Raw genomic sequence first — 20,421 nt, 5'->3', positions numbered from 1 at the left:
CCTGGAAACTAGGTCAAGATCCACCACAAACGTGTGGGCTGGGGCGGAAAATAAGGCCCTGTAATGTCAGTGTCACTGGCGGGAGCTGCAAATGTTTTCTTTCTTTTTTTTTCTTTCTTTTGGTGATGATTATGGTCAAAACCAAAAAAAGTCAGTTGGCTCAGACCCAGCCCACAATGCATACTGGGAGGGCACCTGGAGGTGGAAATCAAGGGTTAAAATAGCCTGCTGGTTGCCTTTCTACATCACTTCTAGGTTTTCAATTAATTGATTTTTAATTTTTATTTATGTGAATGAGGGAGCCGTGTGTGTTTGTGTGTGTGTGTGTGTGTGACATATTCGGGTCCCTGAGAAGACCAAATTAAGGTAAAGGATCTCTTGGAACTAGAGTTATGGCAGGTGGTGAGCTGCCTGATGGGTGCTGGGAACTGAACTTGGGTGCTTTAGACGAACAGCATCTGCCCTTAACCACTGGACCGTCTCCAGTATCTCATCTCCCCTTTTACTTCATTTTCAAATCCACAGATGGAAAAGCTGAAGTACGTACAATTTGAAAATCCACTTGCTAGGTGTTGCTTTTTGCCCACACCTGTTTAAAACCGAGGCACTTCCGTTATTGGCCTGGACGGATATATTTCTCCCTTACCTGAGTCTCCCTCCCTTTATAAACAAATTATTTTATTTTACTGTGTAAGGTGTTTTGCTCGCACACATGTCTGTGTACCATGTGCATGCCTGGTGCTGGAGGAGGTCAGACGAGGATATCAAATACCCATATAGACAGTTATGAGGGGGCTGGAGAGATGGCTCAGCGGTTAAGAGCATTGCCTGCTCTTCCAAAGGTCCTGAGTTCAATTCCCAGCAACCACATGGTGGCTCACAACCATCTGTAATGAGGTCTGGGGCCCTCTTCTGGCCTGCAGGCATACACAGACAGAATATTGTATACTAAATAAATAAATCTTTAAAAAAAAAAAGCCCCCATTGTCTCACCTGACAGTTATGAGGCACCATGTAGGTGCTGGGGATTGAATCCAGGTCCTCTGGAAGAGCAACCGCTCTCCACCCCCTCTTGTCCCTTTCCTGTGCATCCTGAGCTGTAAAAACATTTTGATGTCTTCGTGTTGGGGTTTGGCTGGCCCTAAGGCTTTCTGCTTTAGCTCCTTGTATCAGCCTCTCTTCTGCTGGAGGATCTTGGGTCTGTTGCTGCGACTTCAGCTTTCCTAACCAGAAGCCATCGGGCCTTTGGTAAGCCTTGGCTAAAAGGTGTGCAAGACGAGAGAAATTTGGCCAGCGTCACCAATGCCATAGAGTAACTGTGAACTAAATCAGGTCCAGGAGTGCCCCAGAAAGCAACATTTATCACATGACCACTGGAGCTGGCTCCCGCAAAGCTTTGCAGCTGGTTTGATTCAAGGGTTGGCACCTGGGCCTGGATCTGCCTTTTGTGTCCACTACCTTCTGTTTGAAGTATGTAAATCTTGTCTGCGTGTTTCCTAAAGGGTTCAAAGCCTATGCAAAACTTGGTTGCTGGGAGGACTCAGAAAACCGAGGTGTCCTGTGACTGGGAATTGCTTTGGCATTTGTCCCTTTGGGGAGCTTCAGATAAGAGGTTTTGGTGTGTGAAAACTGACTTGCTAAGGTGTAAATTGTCTAACAATAAAATACTGTTTGCAAAGCTACAGTCAAGCCGTTCACCAGCAGCTCAAAGGCTACAAATCATCCTAAAGTGACCCTGTTTCTTCCACAGACCCGTGTGAACCCAACACCTGACACAACATCCCTATGGTGGTGTTTCTTGAACATGCTTAGATGTGTGTTTTGTGTTTATCATGATTTTTGGATTCCTGCTCTGAGTGTTGAAAATATGACGAAGCGTTCTTATTACCTGGTCTTGGACACCCTGCAAAGGCGATTTGGTGGCGGCAGTGGCGTCTTCCTCCGCCTCTTTCTATTTTTGTGTATGTGTTTATCTATGTAAGTGTATGCCACGCCTGTCGTCTGTGCAGCGCCGTGGAAACCAGAAGAGGATGTCGAGTCCTTTGGACTTGTAGTGGTTGTGAGTCACCATGTGGGTGCTGACCTGTTTCCTGGAAGAGCAGTCAGTGAGCCATCTCTCCAGCCTCATTAAAAAAAAAAAAATGAACTGAGTTATTTATTTAATCATCTCTCCAGTCCTGCTGCTGGGAATATTTTTTTGGTTTCTCTGTAGCTTTGGAGCCTGTCCTGGAACTAGCTCTTGTTGACCAGGCTGGCCTCGAACTCACAAGGCTGCCTCTGCCTCCCGAGTGTTGGGATTAAAGGTGTGCCACTTCCTGACGCTGCTGGGAATCTTAATATGCATGATTTATTTTGGTGGAGTGGCGATGGGGTGTAGAGCCGTGAACTGCATTTAATGAAACAAAAATCTAAAGCAGAATAAAGCCTCTTTTTGAAAAAATGGCTAGCCTTCCAATTCTTTTCAAATCATATCTCTCACTCATTACCTCTTTCCAGCTAACATTTTTGGCCACCGTCCCCGCCCTCTGCATGCAGGTGAAGCGGCATTGACTGACTACAGCTCCCGGCATGCCCCTGTACACTGGGTCACGTGAGGTCCGGAAGCTCTGGCCACTTTGCTGGGTGAGGCGGCGGCGGGGGCTGCTGGCAGCCCGAGTATAGCGGAGTCGGTACTTCGGCGGGTCTCAGGTGCGAGTCTGCGTGCGTCCGGGTGCTTGGGGCCCTAGCCCGGCTGGATGCGCGGGGAACTTCGGGTGCCGGAGGCGCGGGCAGCTGGTGCGTGTGGCGGCGCGGGCACGGCTGGCCGCTGGACCCCTCCGGACCCCACCGGAGCTCCCGGTGCTGCCACTGCTCGGTCCTGAGGCTTGTGTGCACCGCAGGGGAGGAGGACACCCTAGAGGGAAGGTGGCCTCAGTCCAGCCCACGCGATCCCCCGGCGGGGGGAGACTTGTACCCCTCCAACCATCGGTCCCTTGGCCTTGGATCATGGGACATTTGAACTGAAGAAAAATGAAACCCAAGAAGAGGGCTCATGGTTTAGCCATTGGAGGCCTCTTTTCAGGTAGGGTGGAAGGCTTTTGAATAGGTTGCACCGAGGTCAGAGAGAAGAACGGACTTCGTGGAGAAACTAGGCTTTTGTTTTCTAGTAACTACCAAGAATTCGGCTCTGTTACTTATTCATCTTTCTTTGACTCTTATTTGCAGAGTGTGGCCTGTTCTTAATTTTGATAGGGACAATGGGAATGTGTCCACTTAGTTTTAATGTTTCCTGAAATACGTTAGGCGATGCCGTGATTACTTACTGAAATGTTTTAGAGGAAGCATAGTTGCCAGGGCGAGCAAAACCAGACTTGTAATTGCTAGCCTCTAACCATTGCTTGGTATCTTCACACACGTTTCTGAGTTTACGAAATACTCGCCGATGAAAAGAGCGCCTTTGCTTCTTTGATGGCTGGATTATTTCTTCGCCATTTGCCAGATGTTTCCTGTCTGACAGACTGCCCTAAAAAATGCAGTAAATCTTTTCATTTAATCCTTAAGTGAGGAAATTGAGCCTCAAAGAAGTGAACTAAATAGACTTGAACTTTCATGTCAGAGTAATGGGTGGTCTTTCTCTGGCTCTCAGGAGCAAGCAGGTTCAGTGTTCACTGTCTAAGGTTCTGGATGGGTGCCTGTTCATTAGTGAGGGTGACATGTCATTACAGTGACCATTGGCATGGTTAGTGCTTTGTCTGGAGGAGGAAGGAGAAAGTAGTTGTCTTTGGAACGTGTCCAAAAATAGCAAATAAGGAGAATGTGGTCTTAGGAACCTTGGTATAAAAGGGTGTGGTTTTAGAACCCTGCCACAGATAGCTAGGTCCTTAAACATCTTTGGTAATGAGGCAGTTTTAAGAAAAGAAAAAAAATTACTAGATTTGGTGTGTGTTGACAGGTGTCATGTTGTCCAGGTCACCTCCACCTCCCTGTCTAGCTGGAGATAATCTTGAACTTCTGATCTTCCTGTCTCTGGCACGCTAGGTTTGCTACTGTTTACTAGCACGGCAGGTGTAGTGTATGCTGGTCAAACACTCTCCCACTGACCAAACCCTGCTTCTAAGGCAGGCTCCCAAATGAATGTGTACTCTGCCTGTTTTTGAGACAGGGTGTAGTTCTGTAATCCAGGCTGGCCTCAAATTTAGGCTCTTCCTGCTGGGATCATAGGAGTGTATACTTGGGTAGGCTCGAGTTTTGAAAAGAGAAGGAATGTGCGTGGAATTGGTCAATAGTTTCTAGTTAGATGACGAGAGATCAGAAAGATACTGTTTAAGTGCGGAGTATTGGCACATAAACGATAGCACATAAAGTACTGTGAAATCGCCGAACTCAGCGATGCGTCTGATGCCTTTCTATCTACCAGTACTTTGAGTACACATGTAAAAACCAAGTCCTTGAGAGTCGGATGATTGCCAGTTCTGCCCATTTGAGGGTACAAGGGAACCACACTTGTTTATAAGTTAGACTTTTCCTGTCCTCAACTACATACCAGTGGGTTTAAGATGTGGTAATTCTAATTATGTATTACACAGCCTGGCGTGTTTTCTCTTTTAACTTTCCCGCTTACACAATATGCTGTGGAGTCTAGTTAGAGCTGGATTCGAGTGCATGCTTTGTCTCTCAGGAGAGAAATTACTTTCTGAGATTTTTTTTTCTCACCTGAAAGCCACCTGGAGAGCTGGCTCCAATTATATGTGCAAAGACCCTATCAGGATGCTGGTGTCTTGTAGGCAGGCATTCAGCTAAAGAAATCATTGACCCTGGGCGATGGTGACATAAACCTTTAACCCCAGCAAGTGGGAGGCAGAGGCAGGTGGATCTCAGTGAATTCAAGGCCAGCCTGGTCTACAGAGAGTTCTGGTCAGCCAGGGCTACACAGAAAAACCCTATCTCATAAATAAATAGATAAATAAAGAAAGAAAGAAAAGAAAAGAAAGAGAGAAATCATTGACAAAGTTTGTGTTTTATTTTGATGGTCTGAGTGCTCTGGGAGGTCTTAGGGATACAGCTGTGGACTTAGTACAGAGAAAGACACCATTTTTTAAAATGGAGTTTACAGATGAACAGTAAACATGTATCATTAAAGAAGCAGAAATGGGAATGGAAACTTTTTATTTATTTATTGGTACAGGGACTTGAACCCAGGGCCTTGCATATGTATGCTAGGCAAGTGTTCTACTACTGAGCCATGTCTAGTTCTATTTTATTTTTGTTTCTAGACAGGATCTCAATGTTACCCAGGCTGTCGTCTGTTATTGCACTCCGTAGTCCACACAGGCCTTGAAATGGCAGTGTCTGTTGTCGACTTTGAGTAGGTGGGACTGACCATATTTCGTGTTATCTCCAAGGCCAGTGCATTTAGTGTTTTGTGATGAAGTCTTGTTGTGATGCTGACCTTGAACCGCTGAGTACTTGAGAGCAGTCTCACCTTCACTCCCTCCTAGCTGGGCAGTGTGCTTCAGTATCCTGCTCATGGGGTCTCACTGTGAAGCTCTGGTGTCTTGTAGGCGGGCCTAGAACTTGCTTTGTGGACCAGGCTGACCCCAAACACCTCTGTATCCTGAGTGCTGGCGTTAAATGTGACCACACCTGGCCCCAAGGGGAAGTATTTTTGATGAGTGGTCCGAGTAGTTCTTGGGGAGGTGACATCTGAGTAATGACCCCCAGAAAGGGAAGACCAAGCTGTTGTAGAGAACCAAGAGAAAAGCACCAAGGTCCAAAAGAGATGCCTTGGTGGGTTCAGGAATCGGAGATGGGGGGAGGTGTAGGAAGGGGGGAGGGAGAGGAGGCAAGCGGACAAAGAGTAGATTGTGGCCTGGCAGAGGACTGGAAACCACTCAGCCGCCCAGTGGGGACTGGTACAATAGATAAGGATTTATTTGTTCACATAATGGGACCTGCTCGGACTCAAGCAGCAGGTGTGTAGGTGCTGAGAAAATAGATGGCCTCTGATGGTGAGGAAGAAAAGGGCCCGGACTGTGTGCTGTGTGCTTGGAAGTGTGTTTGTCTGAAGGGCTCTGCTTGGGGTGAATGCTGAGATCCAGAGTCTGCCAGAACAGGAAAGGAACTCATCAGACAGGGGTTTGGAGATGGGAGGTGGGGGTGGGAAGCGGGGCGGTCTTCCTGTTACTCTCCGCCCTTTTATATCATTTGATATTCTGCTCTGTGGTTTGTATTCGAGGCCTCTTCCCACAAAGCTCATTTGGTGAGGTCCTGATCCCTAGGTGGCAATGCCCTTGAGAATGATTGCATCATCAGGATGCTAACTTCATCAACAGCTAAGCTACCGCTGAATTCCTACCCAATAGGCTGTTAGGAGGTCAGTCTTGGTGGAAGGCGATCTGGGGGCCTGCCTTTGAAGGGTGAATCTTGACTTCGCCTGCTGCCTGTGGCTCCCATGCTTCCTTAGCTGCTTGCTGTGAGGTGAGCATTTCCCTCTCCCCATGCCCCTCCATCTTGACATTCAGTCTTGCTATAGGCGCAGAGTCGGTTGACCCAAGCATGGAGTGCCGCCTCTGAACTGTGAGCCATTGTAAATCCTTCTCTTAAGTGGTTTGCATCAGGTATTTTTCTTAGTGATGACCAAGCTTACCACTGGGAAGTACAGTAAAACAACCTTCAGCCATCCAGCCCAGTCTATGCAGGCAGACCCCACCAGCCCTGATGTTCCCCATCCCTTAGTCACACCCATTTCTTACTGGGAACTAAGACAGACAGACACACTGGAAAGGCTCTGCAAAGAAGACCTTCTTATTCTTCTTCCTCCTCCTCCTCCTCCTCCTCCTCCTCCTCCTCCTCCTCCTCTTCTTCTTCTTCTTCTTCTTCTTCTTCTTCTTCTTTTTGACAAAACTGACAAGTTTCTTGGAAAGCCATCAAAAGGTTGTAAGCAGAAGTTGATTCCTCCTCCCCCTTTCCCCCCCTTTTTTTGATGGGGCTAATAATGAACCTGGGGCCGTGCATATTTTGTCCTTGCAACTTAATGTTAGCCTACATTTTTGGTAGCAATACTGTAGCTAGCTAACCTTTGAATTATGTGTTTCGGGGATAGTCTTTCTTTGTAGCTCAGGCTGATCTCAGAATTAACCATAGGCCTGCCTCAGCCTCCTAAGTGCGTTCACACATGTCCTACCCTGCCTGATGGTCAGATTAATGTTGTAAGATGTAGTTTTACAGCCGGGCAGTGGTGGCGCACGCCTTTAATCCTAACACTCGGGAGGCAGAGGCAGGTGGATCTTTGTGAGTTCGAGGCCAGCCTGGTTTACGAGAGCTAGTTCCAAGACAGGCTCCAAATGCTACAGAGAAACCCTGTCTCGAAAAACCAAAAAAAAAAAAAAACCAAAAAAAAAAAACCCCAACAAAATACAAAAAAAAATGTAGTTTTACTAATGTGTGAAGAATCATTTGGGGGTGCTGTGAATATTTAGGGAGCGAAATCCTGTTACAGTGGGCAGGGGGGTAGATGAGGGCAGGTCATCTTAGGGTGGTGGCAGGGGGTTCATTGGGATATATTTTGGAGGTAAAAAGGACTGCATTTAGTAAGGGGCTGAATGTGGAAGCTCAGAGAAAGGGGAAAATGAAGAATTAATACTGTTTACTTCGTTCATCCACAGGAGGGATGCAGGTGTTATTTCTGAGGGGAGGACTCCCAGGGGAGGAATAGAGTTGGAGGAAATGGATCCTATTTTAGGTCTGTGGAGAGATACCGGAACCCTGGAGTGTTAGGGTTAGTGGCGGGAATCTGAGAAGCGTTGCTCTAAAGCCACAGGACTGGGCGACAGAGCAGAGGAAGATCCTGGAAGTTTAGAAAGGGAAGGGAGAAAGCGCTCGCTGTCTCAGAGGTTGAGAAAGCAGGGTTGTTAGGGAAGTGTGGGAGGATTGCCCAGCAGTGTTGCTTGCCCTTTGAGGTTTGTGGTTTGAATCTGAAGTCAGCCCGCTTGTGTGATTTTTCTCTGACAGAGCTCGCTGTGAGGATACAGGGAAGGAAGCGGGCCAGGCCTGGGAGAAGAAAAGACCCACTGGGGAGATGGCGGCACTTAATCTGGTAAGGAAGTACGGGCAAGGGGAGGAACCTGATTTGAATGAAATGAGTGCTGGAGCTTGAAGTATCAGAGGCAAGGGTGTTTCGAACTCATCTGCGGGAGCTAATGACAGGCCTGAGTTGTACCCTTGGAATGAGACTTCTTGGGGACACGGGGAGAGGATAAGTGGAGAAGACGTAGACTACAGAGGGATTTAAGGGGGGTGCTGGGAAAGGACCTCTGAACAGGAGCTGTCCAATGTGGGGGCTACTTCTGGAAGGCAGAGTGGTGGGAAAGCCTCCCCGGGGCAGGGTGGGCATGGACCCCTTGGGGTTTTGAAGCAGGTGGCCTGTGAGAGGAATGCTTGCTTCTTGAGCACCTGCCGTAGAGACAGCAAGGTGTCTATCAGGAAGTGGGATTAGTTAACTCTCTCTGTGTTTTCAGAAGGCCTGATGGGAGGGTGGACTGGGCAGTGGGGGAAGACCATGCCAGGGGATGACGGGGGCTGGAAGGCTGGGGGTGGGTGGCTGCTGTGGTATGGTTTCTCTTCTACCAGCCTCCCTTTTTCATTATGCTGTGGATTTTCATCAAATGTTACTAATACAGAACATTTTCACTTAAAAACGTGTATGTTTTATTTACTTACTGAGATAGTGTCTGCTCTGTAATAGCCCAGGCTGGCTCAGTGGCTCACTATGCCCAGTACAAGATACCTTTAAAGGGTTACTGGATTTGGTTTGGAACAGACTGTAGCTATCTCTGTAGAAGTGAAATTTTGGGTCATACTTATAAACCCAGCACCAGGGGAGAACAGCTGAGGCAGGAGGTTCCAGACCAGCCTGGGCTACAGAATGAGACTATGTTTAAAGAAATCGACAATGGAATTTTAGGAGTAACAATGTAACAAGTTAGGGGAATGTTGTATCCCAAAGCAGCATAATGTAGGGCGGCATTGTTTCCAGATGTGTGGCAGGGTAAAACCGTCTAGTGTCAGCATTCATAGTGCCCTTGTGTTCTGTTTTGCCGAGCACACACACACACACACACACACACACACACACACACACACACACACGGTACATATATTGAGGCCAGAAAACAACTTCCCTTTTGTCTTAGCTGTGTTTTGAGGATTGAATCAGGTGGTCATCTTGGTCAAAGGTGCCTTTACCTGCTGAGCCATCTTGCTGTTCCCACCTTTATAATTAACTCTTTATTGTGCGTATGCAGGATGTGTATGTATCTGCTTTGGCGTGTGGAGGTCAAAGGACAGCTTTGTGAGGTTGGCTCACCTTCCCTTCACCTTTATGAGGGATCCAGGAATGGAATTCGGGTCACTAGGCTTGTTCAGTCAGTGCTCTGTCTGCTGAGACATCTTGCTCACCCCCAAAGTACTATGTAATTTATATATGTGTGTGTGTATTCTTTTTTTTTTGAAAAGTACTGTTTTTAATAGCCTTCCAGGCCTCATTATAGAAATCACATTGCTTAGTGATTGCGGACTTGCTTTAAAATGCAGTGGGTTTGGATCTGATTGATGATGGAGGTCTGTGCTTTATTTTGTTTTGTTTTGATGCACTGCAGGGGATTGAGCTCAGGGCCTTTGTGTGCCAGGCAAGGCCACTTCTACTCTGCTCTAGTTTCCATCCCTGAGATCTTTTCTATTAGTTATGTAGCCCTGGCTGCCTTGGCGCGCTCTGTGTAAACCAGGTTGGACTTGATCTGCCTGCCTCGCTTCTGAGTGCTGGGATAAAAGGTATGGCCCACCAGTTTGAGCTACTAGCCCCTGCCCAAGACCTTATTATGTTATTTATTTATTTATATTTTATGTGCATTGGTGTTGTGCCTTCATGTATGTCTGGGTGAGGGTGTCGGGTCCCCTGGTTCCCTGGAACTGGAGTTACAGACAGCTATGAGCTGCCATATGGGTGTTGGGAATTGAAACTGGGGCTTCTGGAAGAACAGTCCATGCTCTTAACTACTGAACCATCTCTCCAGCCCCAAAACCTTATTTTTAATATGTATATGTGTAAGAGACCTTTTTTTTTAAATTTTTTGCTGTTGGTTTTTTTATTTGTTTGAGACAGGATTTCTCTGTGTATCCCTGGCTGCCTTGGAACTTGTTATTGTAGACCAGGCTAGCCTTAAACTCAGAGATCCTCCTGCCTCTGCCTCCCTAATGCTGGGGTTAAAGGCATGGAGCACCACTGCTGGCAACATTTTACTGTATATATTTTAGTTTTAAGGTGACAATGTAGAAGTTTGAGGGATATTGATCAAAGGGTATAAAATTCCCTTCAGAGAGAAGGATTAAGGTCAAGATCTCCGTTGCATATCATGCTAACAATGTATCTAGTAGATTTTAAGTGTTCCCTTCGCAGAAGATGATACCCGGTGAGGAAATGCATTTGTTAATTCCCTTGATGGAGCCATTCCACAAAGTGTACATATTCTAAAACATGCTGTATACGACAAATGTATATTGTATTTTGTGACTTAAAAAAATATAAGCAAACCTAGGGCTGGCTACTAGGTAAAGTGCCTGCTTTGTAAGTCTGCTGACCTGTGTTAGCTCTCCATAGCCCATGGTGAAAGGAGAGAATTGCTTCTAAGGATGTCCGTGACCTCCACAGGTATAGCTTAGCATGCATGCTCAAATTCTCTCTCACATACAATAATAAGTAGATATGCACATAAGTAATAAGGAAAGCTAATTCTTAGCACTGTCAGCTATTACATGATAATTATGTGTTCAGTAATCATTGAAAAAAAATACTAAATGACAAGTTACTATGATTTAAAAAATGTAGAAATTTGGCTTTAGTAAGTGGTATGTGATGGTACTTACCTGTAATGCTAGTACTTGAGAGGCTAAGGCAAGAAGATTGCTCCAGTTTGGAGGCCAGTCTGGACTATATAGTGAGTTTGAGGCTAGCCTGTACTACATAATGAGATGTGTCCTTATTTATTTATTTATTTATTTATTTATTTATTTATTTATTTATTTATTTTGTTTTTCGAGACAGGGTTTTTTTTGTAGCGTTGGAGCCTGTCTTGTAACTAACTCCAGCTGGCCTCCAACTCACGGAGATCCACCTGTCTCTGCCTCCCGAGTGCTGGGATTAAAGGCATGTGCCACCACCACCCAGCCTAAAATTTTGTTTGTATGTGGATTAGTGTTTTTTTTTAAATTTATTTATTATGTATATAATGTTCTGGGCACCAGATCTCATTATAGATGGGTGTGAGCCATCATGTGGTTGCTGGGAATTGAACTCAGGACCTCTGGAACAGCAGTCAATTTTCTTAACCTCTGAGCCATCTCTCCAGCCCCTGGATTAGTGTTTTGTCTGCATGTGTGTCTGCCGAATACCTGCAGAGGTCTGAAGAGGGCATCAGATTCCCTGGAACTGGAGTTACAGAGGGTTGTAAGCCATCGAGCCACTATGTGTTTTTTTGTGTTTTTTGAGACAGGGTTTCTCTGTGTAACAGCCTTGGCTGTCCCAGAACTCGCTTTGTAGACCAAGCTGGCCTCGAACTCTTGAACTCACTGAAATCTGCCTGTCTCTGTCTCCCAAGTGCTGTGAGCCACTATGTGGATGTTAATTTTTTTTTCAAGATAGGGTTTCTCGGCCCCGTCACTGAGCCGCTGCCGAGGATTCACTTGCCTCCCCCTCGAGCCCCCTCGCTTTCTGACGCTCCGTCCCCCCCCACCCGCCTTCTCCCGCAGCCGCCTTCCGCAGGCCGTTTCCACCGAGGAAAAGGAATCGTATCGTATGTCCGCTATTCAGAACCTCCACTCTTTTGACCCCCTTTGCTGATGCAAGTAAGGGTGATGACCTGCTTCCTGCTGGCACTGAGGATTATATCCATATAAAAATTCAACAGAGAAACGGCAGGAAGACCCTTACCACTGTCCAAGGGATTGCTGATGATTACGATAAAAAGAAACTAGTGAAGGCGTTTAAGAGGAAATTTGCCTGCAATGGTACTGTAATTGAGCATCCAGAATATGGAGAAGTAATTCAGCTACAGGGTGACCGGCGCAAGAACATATGCCAGTTCCTAATAGAGATTGGACTGGCTAAGGACGATCAGCTGAAGGTTCATGGGTTTTAAGTGCTTGTGACTCTGAAGCTTAAGTGAGGATTTCCTTGCTATGAGTAGAATTTCCCTCCTGTCCCTTGTCACAAGTTTAAAAACTTCACAGCTTGTATAATGTAACCATTTGGGGTCCGCTTTTAACTTGGACTGGTGTAACTCCTTCATGCAATAAACTGAAAAGAGCCATGCTGTCTAGTCTGGAAGTCCCTCATTTAAACAGGTCAAGCAGTAGCCCCGGCAGTGTCCAGCCTGAAACAAAGCAATAACTATGTTTCAGCCAAGCCCAGAGCCCCAAGTTCATAGGCTATGTCTGCCCAGAAGCTCCTTGGCTCTCCCCCTACAGAATCCCCTGCCCTAGGAGAATGTCACCACTTGAACAGCCCAGGTGAACAAGAGAATGGGTAACACCACAGTAGCTATGCCACTAGAGGGAATCTCTAGCAAGAGCCCCTGGTGTCCGACCAGGTAGGCAGAATTCAGAAATGGTCATGGACATGTGGCTTGCCATCAGGGTAATGTTTTTAGCCAGGCATATCGCAAGGGATGTTGGAAGAACTGAAGGGTGGGGCCAGCCTCGTATCAATTAAACTTATGACAAGGGAACAAATACCAAACTGATGCCATCGGTCATGTGGCTAGCTGTATGTTTCAACTCAATGGTAGCAGCTACCCAGTGCCATGTGAAGGAACAAACTGGTTTTTTGGTTTGTAACTTTGGAGCCTGTCCTGGTAGATGTTAATGCTCTTAACTGCTAAGCCATTTCTCCAGCCCCTAGGATGTGTCTTTAGGGAAAAAAAAGTAAGCCAGTCATGATGGTGGATGTCTTTAATTAACATCATTTGGGAGGCAGAGGCAGGTTCAAAGCCAACCTGGTCCACATATTGAGTTCCTGGCCAGCCTAGGTACATATAGCAAGATCCCATCCCATTTTTTTTTTTTTAAATGTAGCTAATCTGGTAGAGGGTTTCCCGAGCGTGAAGGAGGCTGTGGGTTTCATTTCCAGAACTGCTGAAGTGGCTGTGGTCACGGACACCTGTGATCCTGGCACTCTTGGGTGGCGGAAGCAAGATGACAAGTCATCCTTGACTCTGTAGAGAGTCCAAAGCCAGCTTAGAAGACCTAGACCCAGGGCTGGAGAGATGGCTCAGCGGTTAAGAGCTCTGGACACTCTTCCAATCTCAGCACCCACATGGCAGCTCACACCTGTCTGTTACTCCAGGTCTAGGGTATGTGGCACCCTCACACAGACATACATGCAGGCAAAACCCCAGTACACATTAAAAAAACAAAAAAGAATGTCTTAACTTTGTGGCATCCTCACATAGAAAGAAGGAAAAGGAAGGAAATACTTAAATAAAATAAAGAAATAAATTGAGCTTTATTAATTGTAGCAGAACTGGCTAGATTTGAAAGACAGCAGCCATACCCAGTGTGTGTTCACGGTGTTGACATGGTGGAAGCAAAATGTGCTGACGTCCAGACTTGGCAGCGACCCCCTGTGTTCAGGGCCCCTAGCTCCCACCTGAGTGGAAGCCGTCTCGGGGCTACGGAGGATGTATGTACACGGTGTTCTTTTTAATTATTGTAATTACATAGGACCAAATGCTATAATAGTGTTCATTTCAAGTGGCAGTCTGCCAACAGCAGGTGACTGTTTAAAACTGTTTTCCCATATGCTTATTAAGACTTCTCGGTTTCATCTGTATGGCTTAGGATAAAGTGGTTAAAATCCACATGGCCTCAGATATCTCAGTAAATACATACATACATACATACATACATATACAGAAGTATCCATGTGGCTCTGAATTATACAACTATTGCTGCTAAAGCAGTAGTAATCTCAACTTGTTGCGTTTTAATGTAGTGATTCATTCATACTCACACTGTGTGTGGGGGAATGGTGCACGCGTGTTGGGGTAAGAGGGCAACTTGAAGGAGGGAGTTGGTTCTCTACTCTCTGTGTGCGTCTTGGGGATCCAACTCAGATCATCAGGCTTGGCGGCATGTGTTCTAACTGACTGAGCCATCGTGTTGGCTCTAGCTTTTCCTATTACTACATTTTACTTTTTTTATATCTTATGTTCTTACAGTGTTTTGAGGTGGAATGTGTTCAGGTAGAAGGAGTGTTTTCTTTGCTTCTTTTTTCTCTTAGGTACTCCCAGGCAGGTCTAGAATTTACTGTATATCAGGGATGACCTTAAATAATAATAATAATAATAATAATAATAATAATAATAATAATAATAATAATAATAATAATTCTCCTCCTCCTCCATCACTTATACAGTGTTCTGTCTGCATGCATCCCTGCCTGCCAGAAGAGGGCGCTAGATCTCATTACAGATGGTTGTGAGCCACCATGTGGTTGCCAGGAACTGAACTCAGGGCCTCTGGAAGAGCAGCCAGTGCTCGCAACCTCTGAGTCATCTCCCCAGCCCCGACCTTGAATTGCTACCTCCACTTCCCCAGTGCTGGTATCACAGGCACACATTACTTTGCCTGGTCTATATGGTGCTGGGGGCCAAACTCAGGACTTCCTGAATTCTATGCAAGCAATTTACCAAGACCAAGAACTGTAATTTTGGTAGCAACACGATAAGCTCTTGTTTTTGTAACTTCTGGAATTATAAACAGGTTATTTTGTCAGAGTTTTTAGTTTTATTATTGGCTTATAAATTTGTTAGCATTTTTCAGAAGGAATGATTTCAAAGTGAAATTAGCTACATTCTATTTATTTGGGGCTAAAACAATTTTCTTTTGGAGGGATGGGTTATCCAGTGGCTTGCTGTGTATCCTGGGCTAGTCTTGATGATTCTGCCTCAGTCTCCTGATACTAAGATTACAGATGAATGCCACCATGCCCAGTTAAAGTGAAAGTATGTATTAATGTATTCAAACAGATTTTATTTTATTTGTATGTCTGTCTGTTTTCTTGCATGTATGTATGTATGTATGTGCACCACATGTTTCTTGGAACTGAAGCGCTAAAAATTGAACCTGTGGTGTCCTCTGGAAGAGCAGCCAGTGCTTTTTTTTGGCCGTTTTCAGTTTGCAGTCAGTGCTTTTAACCACTAAACCATTTCTCTAGATTTTTTTTAGGTTTGTTTTTTATTATTTTAAATTATATGTAGGTATATGTATCTGCAGGTGCGTGCATGCACATGGGTGCAGGTTCCCATGGAGACCAGAGGCAGCAGATCCCCTAGAGCTGGAGATACAGACACTGTGAACTGCCTGATACATAGATGCTGGGAACTAGGCTCAGGTCCTCTGGAAGAGCAGTCCATGCTCCCAACACTGAGCTGACTCCTCAGCCCTGTGCAGACTCTTTATTTTAATCAACATTTCTAATATTACTTGGAACTTTTTTGGTTTTGTTTGTTGGTTTGTTTTTCGAGACAGGGTTTTCTATGCAGTTTTGAAGCCTTTCCTGGAACTCGCTCTGTAGACCAGGCTGTCCTCGAACTCACAGAGATCCTCCTGCCTCTGCCTCCCGAGTGTTGGGATTAAAGGCGTGCGCCCCCACCACGGCTTGGCTTAATTAGAACTTTTGTTACTTACCTTTAAGAGCTAAGTTCTTCTGTGTTGTCTGTTTACTTCCTTTGCTTTTTCTGTAAAAATGAATGCTTTTTTTCTCCATTTGCACGGCTGTTCCTTCTACTGGGTATATTCTTTTGTTGAGGTTTCTTTTCCTACTCCAGGACTAGCCCGTGACTACAAAACATAATTGTCAGTACAGTTTTCTGGTACCAGATAGCTTATGAGATGAAGTTGTGATTATTCATTGACTGGTCATAAACCTACTAGTTCAGATTTCACAAAACTTATTTCTAGTTCAGATTTCACAAAACTTATTTCAGATAGATTGGGTTATCATTCTCTCTGTCTGTTTTTCTGTCGTGTGTGTGTATGTATGTGTCTGTGTGTGTGTGTGTGTGTGTGTGTGTGTGACAGATCTCCTGTAGCCCAGGCTGACTCAAACTCACTTGGTAGCTGAGGATGAACTGAGCTAACTCGATTCTTCTGCCTGAACTTCCCAAGTGCTGGTGTTAGAGGCATGTGCCAATAGGTCTGCTCTTTGCTTAAAAAAAGAAATGTCAATAATGTATCTTTGTCTTTCCAGAAAGAAGTGATGTAATTTATCACTGAAGACTGAAGTCGGGGTGAAGAGGGAGGCGGGCGAGCATGGCCTGGCCACGATTTCTGCAGAGGGGGTCTCTGCTCAGCGGCTTCAGCCATCACCACGTCGCCGTGTTCCTGCTCACTTTCTTCAGGTAGTGGCTTCCCGACTCTTCCCGACTCGTCTGAAGAGTGGTGCTGCATCAGAGAGCCCAGTGTGCTGGTTGGCACGGGCTTCCGTCTGTGCCTCATTTGTTTTACTGATGCTTGGCACGGAACTCATGGCTGCAAGCTTGCTGAGTGCATTCTGTGTTGCTGAGCTAAACCTCTCGCGCTCAGCTGTGCTTTCACCCCCCAAATATATAATGACATTCTCATAAGTCAAAGTGTTTGAGATAGGGTCTCACTGTGTAGCTCTGGTTGTTCTGGAACTTGCTATGTAGGTCAGGCTGACCTTGAACTCCCAGAGTTCTCTGCCTCCTGAGTGCTGGGATGAAAACGTGTGCCACCTCACCTGGCTACAATTTGACATTTTTAAAAACTTTATGTGTATGAATGTTTTGTCTGCCTGTACACCACATGCTGTAAGTGTACCACATGCATGCAATGCCTGTGGAGGCTGGAAGAGGGCATTGGAGCTCTTGGAAGTGAAGTAATTAAGGGTTATGAACCATCACATGGGTGCCCAGAACTAAACCTGGCTCCTCTGCAAGAGCAGCAGCAAGTGTTCTGTTCCCTCCCTCCCTTCTTTCTTTCTTTCTTTCTTTCTTTCTTTCTTTCTTTCTTTCTTTCTTTCTTTCTTTCTTTTTTTTCGGGACAGAGTTTCTCTGTGTGTAGCCCTGGCTGTCCTGGAATTAGCTGTGTAGACCAGGCTGGTCCCAAACTCACAGAGATCCACCTGCCTCTGCCTCCCGAGGGCTGGAATTGAAGGTGCGTGCCACCACCACCACCTAGCTAACATCAAGTGTTTGTATTTATTGAGCCAGCTTCCAGATCACATAATTCAATTTTAAAGTTTTATTTTAATTAATTTCTGTGGTGATGGGAATGAAATCATAGCATTTTATTTGTGCTTAGCCTGTACTTAACCCCTGAGCAGCACATTTTGTTTTGTGGCTCTTAATTATTATTATTTTTTTTTGTAACGTTATGTATAGAATTCAATCCTGGCATGTAATTCTAGGCTGAGCCCCTGAGCTTTATTTCCAACTCTATTTTTATTGAGACCAGGTACATATTTGTAGTTTCAAGGCTAGCCTGATTATGTGTGTGTGTGTGTGTCCCACTACCTCTGTGCTTGTATTATAGATGTGCATTCTGATATCCCCATTGTACTTTGTTGATGGCTAGGATAGCAGTTCTCAAGGTCAGTCTTGTGACATTTTGATTGTCCTGATGGAGGTTTACTATTTTCATTTAGTGTCAGAGACCAGGTGTGCTGCAAATGTTCAACCTTGACAGAGAACTTGTTGATATACAACGCTGCAGATGTTGAGAAACCCCAGTCTGACGTCAGGTGCTCTCTGTTGAAACAAAGATGTGTGTGCTCAGGAGATGTACAGAGCCTCTGAGAGCAGCAAAGATGAGAGGGATGTTGTCAGGAGTTTGGGTTACTCCTGTGATCCTTGAGGCTTAGCAGCCCCGAACTAGTCCACATGACTGGAGGAGTTGTCTGTGTTTATGGTTCTATAGTCCTAAGTGACTTTTTAGTAACATTTAATTATCGCGGGTACCCTCTGCCATGCGTGAGCGTGGAGGTCAGAGGACAAGATCTTGGAACCGGTCCTCACCTTTTACCACGTGTGCCCTAGGGATTGAATTTAGGCTGTTAGGCTTGGAGCCAGATCCTTTAGCCACTGAGTCATCCCACCATTTAATCTTTATCGAAAACACTACACATGTTATTTTGTGACATTGGTGTTTTGCCTGCATGCATGTCTGTGCGAGGCGTTGGAGCCCCTGGAACTGGAGTTATAGACAGTTGTGAGCTGCCATGTGAGTGCTGGGAATTGAAACCGGGTCCTCTGGAAGAACAACCAGTGCTCTTGCCTGCGGAACCCTCTCTCCAGCCCCAGCAGAGCCTGCCTTCATTGGCAGCTTTTGCAGTTTTCCTTGTAAAGCTTCCAAACTTGAATAAAACAAATGTGCACCTTTGGTTTTTGTTGAACGCTGTTTTCTTTGCTTCTCATTCAGTTCTGTTTTCTCTCTGTGTTTTGCAGCTATTCGTTGCTCCACGCGTCAAGAAAAACATTCAGCAACGTCAAAGTCAGTATTTCCAAGCAGTGGACCCCAAGTGCTTTTAACACATCCGTTGACCTGCCTGCAGAGGTACGCGGAGTGCTGGGGTGGAGCTAAGAAGGGCTCCCCCTTAAGCGATTCCTAAGTTCTTTTCATATCATCTGATCAGGACTTTGAAACAACTTACTGTGTCCTAGGGTTTGAGCTCCAGACTGCTGTGAGTTCGGAACCTTCAGATTCAGCCCAGGCACCTAGCCCAACACCGCATTTCTCCCTGTTGGGAACTCACACAGCTCTGGTCATTGAGTTTTGCAAGTGCTGTGTGCATTTCTCCCTTTGATTTATTTATTTATTTTTCATTTTTTAGTTTTTATTCTAGTCTTGTACCTTTCTCCTTTCCCTCCTCTCTTCCTTCCTCTCCTCTCCTTTCTCTCTCTCCTCTTCTTCCTTTTTTTAAATTTTTTGAGACAAGGTCTCTATGTAGTTAGTCCTGGCTGGCTTAGGACTCACTCTGAAGATCAGGCTGGCCTTGAACACACTGCCTGCCTCTGCCTCCCAAGTGCTAGTATTAAAGGTGTGCACACCACTGCCTGGCTTCTTCTTTTTGGAGACAGGGTTTCTCTATGTAGTCTGGCTGCTCTGGAACTTGCTCTGTAGACCAGGCTGGCCTCAAACTCACAGAGATCCACCTGCTTCTCCTTCCCGAGTGCTAGGAGTAAGGCATGCACCATCCAGCTGGCTACTTTTTTCTTTTTCTTTTTGGTTTTTCTCTGTAGCTTTTGGAGCCTGTCCTGGAACTAGCTCTTGTAGACCAGGCTGGCTTCGAATTCACAGAGATCCACCTGCCTCTGCCTCCTGAGTGCTGGGATTAAAGGTGTGCGCCACCACCGCCCGGCAAGTACTCTTTAACTGGAGAACTATCTCTCAAGCCCCTCCTCACCCATTTTCTGCCTAAATTTTGCCATTCCCTTTGGGGTGAGATAAATACCTTTTTCTTTTTTAAGAAAAAGAATGAATTTTATTTATTTGTATGTTTTGAGTGTTCTTTCAAGTGTTTGTTCTTTCCTTCCACCATGTGGTCCTAGATTTTGCAGCCCTTGCCAGTCCCTCATTTCTTTTGTTTGAGCTGGCTCCTCCAGCTGTAGTTCGGTGACCTTGAGCTCTCAGTGTGGGACTCAGCTTCAGCCTGCTCAGTGTCCAGAAATCTGGGATTTGTGTTTGGGGACTCTGGGTCCCCAGGTGTGATGGGTTAGTGGCGGCTTAGAGCACTCAGCATTAGGGTTTACTGCAGGGAAAGGGCAGGAAGTGAAATTAGCAAACGGAAAAGCGCCCAGCGTGAAGCCGGCAGGAAACCACGCAGAGTGTTTCTAGTTTTCTAGTTTTTAACAAGAGCCGTGAATTGCTGTCTACCAGGGTTTTTATTGGCGCTGGTCACACAGGTGTCCTCTGTGTAGCACACTGAGATTCCAGAGTCTTGGGAAAGCAGGGTTCAGGATTGCTGGGTGCAGAGAGTGGGAGTCCTCCCTAGTCTGGGTAGGGTGATCTGATGTTTAGGGTCAGCCTTGTGAGCAGGCTTCACTAAGAGCCGCCTTGGGCCTGGTTGACTTCATGGTGATGACCACTCACACCGTTAGCTCCTATGGGACAGTGTCGGCTCTTTCACCTGCTTGCGGCTTAACCCACCCGTCCAGGGTCTCATCTGCACTAAGCAAGCGCCCCCACGGGGCTTCACCCCCAGTCCTTTAGGTATTTATTCGACTCTAATTGATGTCGCAGTAGGTGGTGCTATTCTTTTTCTGCAGAACTGCTGATTTTGCAGTCTGCATTGACTGCTCGGCTCCACAGAAGTCAGGCTCTGGCGTGCCACGTAGAGCTCTGAGTTTCTTTACAATCCCATCCTGTTGA

At 45.9% G+C, this 20,421-nt stretch overlaps 1 protein-coding gene and 1 pseudogene across 3 annotated transcripts in view; both read left to right on the top strand.

Moving 5' to 3' along the window:
- The first annotated feature begins 2,588 nt into the window (after positions 1–2,588).
- Slc37a3 (solute carrier family 37 member 3) overlaps positions 2,589–20,421 on the top strand; it is a 43,832-nt gene continuing 25,999 nt past the window's right edge. The window contains exons 1-4 of one of the 3 annotated variants that reach the window (XM_075953441.1): positions 2,589–2,688; positions 7,990–8,074; positions 16,283–16,433; positions 18,498–18,606. In XM_075953441.1, coding sequence (XP_075809556.1) covers positions 16,345–16,433; positions 18,498–18,606 — 198 coding nt within the window. In that variant the 5' untranslated portion in view covers positions 2,589–2,688; positions 7,990–8,074; positions 16,283–16,344. Of the gene's footprint in view, positions 3,062–7,989; positions 8,075–16,282; positions 16,434–18,497; positions 18,607–20,421 lie in introns of all 3 variants that reach the window. The other 2 variants (XM_075953442.1, XM_075953443.1) reach the window with 2 other exon arrangements.
- Positions 11,712–12,847, top strand: LOC142838119 (eukaryotic translation initiation factor 1 pseudogene; annotated as a pseudogene).

This window comes from Microtus pennsylvanicus, chromosome 19, assembly GCF_037038515.1.
Source record: "Microtus pennsylvanicus isolate mMicPen1 chromosome 19, mMicPen1.hap1, whole genome shotgun sequence".
Taxonomy (NCBI): Eukaryota; Metazoa; Chordata; class Mammalia; order Rodentia; family Cricetidae; genus Microtus; species Microtus pennsylvanicus.
Note: the sequence above shows the minus strand (reverse complement) of the source record. Positions and strands in the feature narration are given on the sequence as shown.